This window comes from Siphateles boraxobius, unplaced genomic scaffold, assembly GCF_051911475.1.
Source record: "Siphateles boraxobius isolate OS27281-9 unplaced genomic scaffold, OSU_SipBor_1 16, whole genome shotgun sequence".
Lineage (NCBI taxonomy): Eukaryota > Metazoa > Chordata > Actinopteri > Cypriniformes > Leuciscidae > Siphateles > Siphateles boraxobius.
The window spans coordinates 19631823-19638639 of record NW_027508766.1 but is presented as its reverse complement, the minus strand read 5'-3'; the positions used below and the strand labels follow the sequence as shown (position 1 = coordinate 19638639).

Genomic DNA, 6817 nt, shown 5'->3' with positions numbered 1-6817 from the left:
CCACGAGATGGCGCTATTTCGCTCATGGAGGGTAAAGTCAGGGGGCGGTGCATAATTCGAGAACTGTCAAGCACTTAGGCCTAGGGCTGCCCTCTAGTGTTTGTCAGCGGAATAACAACCAGCCTGCTTCCATGTGTGATTCAAATTTGAGCGTGCAGACGCTTTGTTTTCTGTAAGATCACACTTATCCAAAATAAAATCTCAGCGGGTTTTTTTTTTTTCGGCTATATTTCACAAAACGGCGTGGCAGGAATTTTTTTCTACACACACACATAGGGACAACAGGAATTAGGCATCGGTTTTTCGATTCCCACATACAACAATTAGCGCTATAATTCACACGTGTTCGCTTGGCTCTGAGGAGATAACATCTTTGAGGCCTGACCCCCCCCCCCCCCCCCCCCCCCTGCTGTGTGTCGTACACAAGTTCCTTCTCGTTGGAAAGGGGAGGCTTGGTTTTTACTCAGTTCGCCATGAAAGTGTCAATGAACGCCATTAGGGGCAGACTCTGTGGTGCCCAACCTGAGTTATGAACCAGAGTCAGAGAGGTTAAAAGCATTCTTACATGTATAAGTGCATGAGTCGTCCTGACACAGTCCAGATACCCTACAACCTCAACCACTTGAACAATACAAAAAGAGACCATAAACTGCACTTTTAATGCTTTCAAATTAACAATATACAATTGCATGAATTATTCTTGAATTGACCAAAGTGAGTAGAGAGAGAAGGTTACATTAAAAAATATACCTTTAAAAAATGTTATGTAAAATCCACTATTGTTTTATACAGAATTGTTCTATAGTCTATGCAGTATTTAATGCAATGACATCATATTTTACTTTATATTACAGAAGAATTAAGAGTAATCCCTTTAATTAAATTACAGTATTTAGATTACTTGGTAATTACACCCAACACTGTATAACAGTAATTAAAATTTAAACTTACACATTGACTCGAGCAACTATTTTCTCCCAAACTAACTATCTCGCTCGCCGCTGCTGCCCTGTTGCTTAAAAAAAAATGTTTGCGTACTGCTGGTGAGAAATATGCAGACCTCTTTTTGTTTGGCGCTGTTACCATGGTGACTCATAATATCGGCGCTCCATTGATAATGGCTTTTTATAGTTGTGGTGCACGCGCTTAACTCAGAGTCAGTCAACTAAAGGCCTCATTATGCTTCTGCGTCAACTCCACGGCGTAGGCACGCCGTCACTCCTACTATGGCAAGCCGTTTTAACATTAAATACTCCTTCCCGTATTAGTCATAAATCAGTTTTGACTAGTCATAATTCCAGTTCCAGATATCTCTTCTGCAATTTTGACTCGTTGTAATTGCAATTAAGATATCTACAATGTGATTTTGACTAGTCATAATATGCATTGAAGATATCTGCAATGTTAATTTGACTACTCATAATATACATTACAGATATCTATAATGCTTTTATGACTAGTCATATTCTTCCATTGACTTCAGTTGGAAAATATTTTCAGATATCTACAAATGAGTTTTGACTAGTAGAAATTGTAAATAAACATATCTGTAAAACATTTATTTCCGCTGGATTTCTAATTAGAGATATCTCAAATTATAATTTGCAGTAGCCTATTGGCAATTCAATTAGAGATATCTGTAATTGAATCGTCACTAGTGCAAATTATAATTTGAGATATCTCTAACTGGGTTTTGTCTAGTCATAATCAAATTGGAGATATCATTAATTCATCGTTTTTAAAGATATCCAAAAATACATATGTAGATATCTTTAAGTAATTTATTACAGTTGTAGATATCTTGAACTGGATTTTTGACTAGGCAAAACTTAATTAGAGATATCTTGAATTGGAACTTGTCCTAGTCAAAACTCATTTAAAGATATATTCAATTTAATTATAGATATCTCAGTCTGCTTTTTGACTAGGAAGAATTTCAGTGTAGATATCTTGAATGAACATTCTGACTAGTTGAAATTATTTTATAGATATCTTAATTGTGTACTCAAACCACCCCTTTGCTAAGCCCCGCCTTTTCTAACCATTTTATCTTCGAGGAGCGCGCCAAAAAATCTCAGAAGAACGCCAACGGTGTGACGCGGCGAACAAGACGAGAGACGTGCGGATCCATTTGCAGGGCTTTATTCCAAAACATGGTCGTATACAGGCAAGTAGTGATGGGCAGATCGAGGCTTCGTGAAGCAATGAAACAGTCGAAGCAAATGTGCCATTTTGTTTCGAGGCTTCGAATCAATCCGAAACCCGTCTCCACGGTGACACCTAGTGGTCACTTGCAGGTGTTGATCTGAAACAACCTTTACAAAGAGCTAATAAAAAAATGTGTTTTTTATTTTATTTTATTATTGTATTTTTGTAATATATGAAGCTTGTAACCTGTAGTCTCTTCACATTGCATAATGTGATTTTGGTCATGAAAAATGAATATTAATAAAAATAAATCAAGCCACAATGTCTCCCTTTCTTATAGATTTTTATTCAAAAATATTAATTTCTCTGCTGTTGAAGGACTCAGTCTACTTCTTTTTTACAGATAATTTCTCCAGCCTTTGAAAAAATTCTCTCACAAGGGACACTTGTTGCTGGCATACAAAGATATTTTTTAGCTAGGACATACAAATGAGGAAAGATTACTGCTCTCTCTTTCCAGTAAGTTAGAGGATCATGAGTTCTGGGCAAAAACGCATCGCTGAGGTATTTTTTCACTTCCACTGTGGCATCAGCTGTAGGATTGTGTATCATCTGGGTCTCACGGATACGATTGTCAAAATGTTCCCATAAACTGTCTTGTGTTTCAACTGGTGTTGATGATGATGGGCCTGATGTTGACATTTGTGGTTCTGAATTAAAAGAAAACGGCAATTAGTAACAAATCATAAACTGACAACACATATGAAGTATAAATTTCATGAATCACATTACATAAGATAACATAGACTGAAACTCACCAGGAGTTGTGTTTGAACGCATCAGTGAAGCACACTCCAGTGTGATGTGCTTTTCAGCATCCAGGGCTTTGGCAGGATTTCCAAAAGCCACATTTTTAAACCTTGGGTCCAGCAGTGTAGCCAGTGCCAAGGCTCTAAAAGTCTCGTACCCTCCACATCTGGAGTGCAGACCTTCTTGTAGATGTGAGCCTATGAGCCAACACAAGAGAAAACCATATTAATTAAAATAATGACAACAATATGAGAGTTATGGCCAATTACACGTATGGTCATAGTGTCCTACCTAATTGTACAGTTGATTCCTGCGTTGCATTTCCTTTTTTCTGTGCAAGCTTGTGCTGCAACATCCTGTACAATGGTATGAGCTTTGAAGCAGACACTCTCTGTTCCTCTGACATCTCTGTTGTTGCTAGTTTGAATGGTTGAAGAAGTGTCAATGACTGTTGAATAATGTCATACTCAAGACTTGTCAGGGGAGCAGTATCACTGTTTAAATTGGCAAGTGCAGCACCCACTGGCTCACGTTGCTCATACAAGCGTTGTAGCATGTCGAATGTGCTGTTCCATCTCGTTTCAACCTCCTGTATCATTTTCAGACTTGGTCTGCCCATCAAGCTCTGCATCTCCACAAGCTTGTCCTTTGCTTTGCAGCTGGATCTGAACAACCCCACTATCTTTCTGGCTTTCTGGCGAATTTCATTGATGACTAGGGTTTGATCCAGGGCCTTTTTCACTATCAAATTCAAATTATGAGCAAAACATGGGACATGGCGAAGGTTGAGTAGCTGGGCACTTAGGATCATGTTGGATGCATTGTCAGTCACCATGCAGTGAACTTTGGAGGTTATTCCCCACTCAGCCATTAGCAAGGCTTTAGCCTCCATGAGATGCTGGGCTGTGTGGGTTTGGTAAAACCTCCTTACACCCAGTAAAACAGTTGCCATTGTTGCCTCTGGTGTTATGTAATGGCATGTTACACCAAGATATCCATCCATATTAATGGAAGACCACATGTCAGCCGTAAGGCTAACAAATTCCGCCTTTTGTAGGTCCTCCATTGTCTTCTCCTTGGTTGTGTTGTACCTTTCGCTGACCATTGTTTTAAGCACCTTCCGGGATGGGAGGACATAGCTTGGATCAAGCTTGTTCACAAAGGCCCTGAAACTCTCATCCTCCACGATGGTGAAGGGCTGCAGATCCTTCACCACCATGTTCAGAAGAGCCTCATCCAATTCCCTCTGTCTGCCTTTTAAAAGAAAAGATAAAACATACTTTCAGACAAATATATTGGATAAATAGTAGCCTACCGTGAAAGTAGTCTACTGGTTCATTTGGAAACCTTCCTAAACAAAGTTATGTTATGAATATTTATGCTCAGTGTGCAGAGAAAGATAAAGTGCATTATAGAAATACAACAATTACAAAAAAACAAAATGATGTCTTGGCTGTAGATTGGGTACTCATATGTAGACATATAAAATGTATATTCACAAAGTATAATATTATATTGACAACATTTGTTTTTAAAGTGATTGGCAGTTGTGATTGGGATGTTAGGCATGTCTTAGTCCATGGCCTTTCTAAACAATGGCCCAACACTTAGTTATTATATTTCACTTATAATTAGCCTATATTTCAAACAATGCATACCTTGCTTAGATGGCCCAGCAGTGTCAGTAGCAGGCCTTGGTACAGGGGGAACACTACCATCCTCTGCACCCTGCAGAATGGCAGGATGAATGCTCCTCAAATGGCGCATCATGGATGATGTATTGTTGCAGTAGGCTAGCTGCCGATCACAATACACACATCTCACTTTATTTGGGGTTTCCAAATGGAAATGCTCCCACACCACAGATGTACGGCATCTCTTCTGTGGAGCCTCCATTTCTATCTATCTATCTATCTATCTATCTATCTATCTATCTATCTATCTATCTATCTATTTTATATGTAGCCTATCTATCTAATAATCTATATGTATCTGTAATATATGTATCTATCTATTAATCTATATATATATATATATATATATATATATATATATATATATATATTTATTTCTATCAATGCATCTATTAATGTGTCACTATATGTACTCTGTGTGTCTCTAAGTCAATGTGTAAATGTAAATTAAATCCTAAATATAACTAAACAAATCACACTATAAATGTCACTATATCACCAAAAATCCGCTATCTCAAAACCAAACTCCTCTCACAAAAACCCACCATATGAAAATGCGTTGACAAAACTTTTATACTGTGTGATTGTGTGATTTGTTCCCGAACCGACCAATCAATGAAACCCTGATTCGGAGGAGCACTCCACCTGATGAAACACTTAAGGCTTGTTCGACTTGAACCGGCGCTGCAAAGACCGATCGGTTGATGACATCAAAGTACCGCGAGAGCGATTCAAAAGCATAAGGAGCCGTCTGCTCTCTAATCGCTCTCGCGGTACTTTGATGTCATAAACCGATCGGTCTTTGCAGCGCCGGTTCAAATCGAACAAGCCTATAGACGCTTCATTTAGCCGTTGTCACGTGACGTGGGTGTTTTGAATCACGCTTCGGATCAGTGTTTCGAATCATCTTTGCTTCGGGATCTCGCAAAGCTTCGGAACGTCTGTTTCGCGCCAGCCATCCTTACAGGCAAGGTCAACAAACAGCAAACAGGAATGGCAGAGGCATGACACAGAGTTATCCTTAGGGAAAGCGTGGGTCGACGATCGGCAAACAACATCCAACAGGGGCAAGGCAAAGAGAGATAATCCAGGTAACCAGCAAAATCCGAACAAGGCGCTAACAGAGTCCAAAGGGCTAGGCTAGGGGTAAATCCAGGAAACACAGGCTAGAATCAGAACACAGGGAAACAGTAAGGATGGCTGGCGCGAAACAGACGTTCCGAAGCTTTGCGAGATCCCGAAGCAAAGATGATTCGAAACACTGATCCGAAGCGTGATTCAAAACACCCACGTCACGTGACAACGGCTAAATGAAGCGTCTAAAGGCTTGTTCGACTTGAACCGGCGCTGCACAGACCGATCGGTTGATGACATCAAAGTACCGCGAGAGCTATTCAAAAGCATAAGGAGCCGTCTGCTCTCTAATCGCTCTCGCGGTACTTTGATGTCATCAACCGATCGGTCTGTGCAGCGCCGGTTCAAGTCGAACAAGCCTTAAGTGTTTCATCAGGTGGAGTGCTCCTCCGAATCAGGGGTTCATTGATTGGTCGGTTCGGGAACAAATCACACAATCACACAGTATAAAAGTTTTGTCAACGCATTTTCATATCGTGGGATTTTGTGAGAGGAGTTTGGTTTTGAGATAGCGGATTTTTGGTGATATAGTGACATTTATAGTGCGATTTGTTTATATTTAGGATTTAATTTACATTTACACATTGACTTAGAGACACACAGAGTACATATAGTGACACATTAATAGATGCATTGATAGATATATATATATATATATATATATATATATATATATATATATATATATATATATATTAATAGATAGATACATATATTACAGATACATATAGATTATTAGATAGATAGGCTACATATAAAATAGATAGATAGATAGATAGAAATGGAGGCTCCACAGAAGAGATGCCGTACATCTGTGGTGTGGGAGCATTTCCATTTGGAAACCCCAAATAAAGTGAGATGTGTGTATTGTGATCGGCAGCTAGCCTACTGCAACAATACATCATCCATGATGCGCCATTTGAGGAGCATTCATCCTGCCATTCTGCAGGGTGCAGAGGATGGTAGTGTTCCCCCTGTACCAAGGCCTGCTACTGACACTGCTGGGCCATCTAAGCAAGGTATGCATTGTT

The 6817-nt window shown here is 39.5% G+C and overlaps 1 protein-coding gene across 1 annotated transcript; it reads right to left on the bottom strand.

Moving 5' to 3' along the window:
- Positions 1-209: 209 nt before the first annotated feature.
- On the bottom strand, positions 210-4384 carry LOC143738975 (E3 SUMO-protein ligase ZBED1-like). Its single transcript, XM_077231034.1, has 3 exons — positions 3250-4384; positions 2967-3155; positions 210-2858 (listed from the first exon to the last, which is right to left on the bottom strand). The coding sequence occupies exons 1-3, from the start codon at positions 4175-4177 to the stop codon at positions 2530-2532; spliced, it is 1446 nt and encodes a 481-aa protein (XP_077087149.1). The 5' UTR covers positions 4178-4384; the 3' UTR covers positions 210-2529.
- Positions 4385-6817: the final 2433 nt, after the last annotated feature.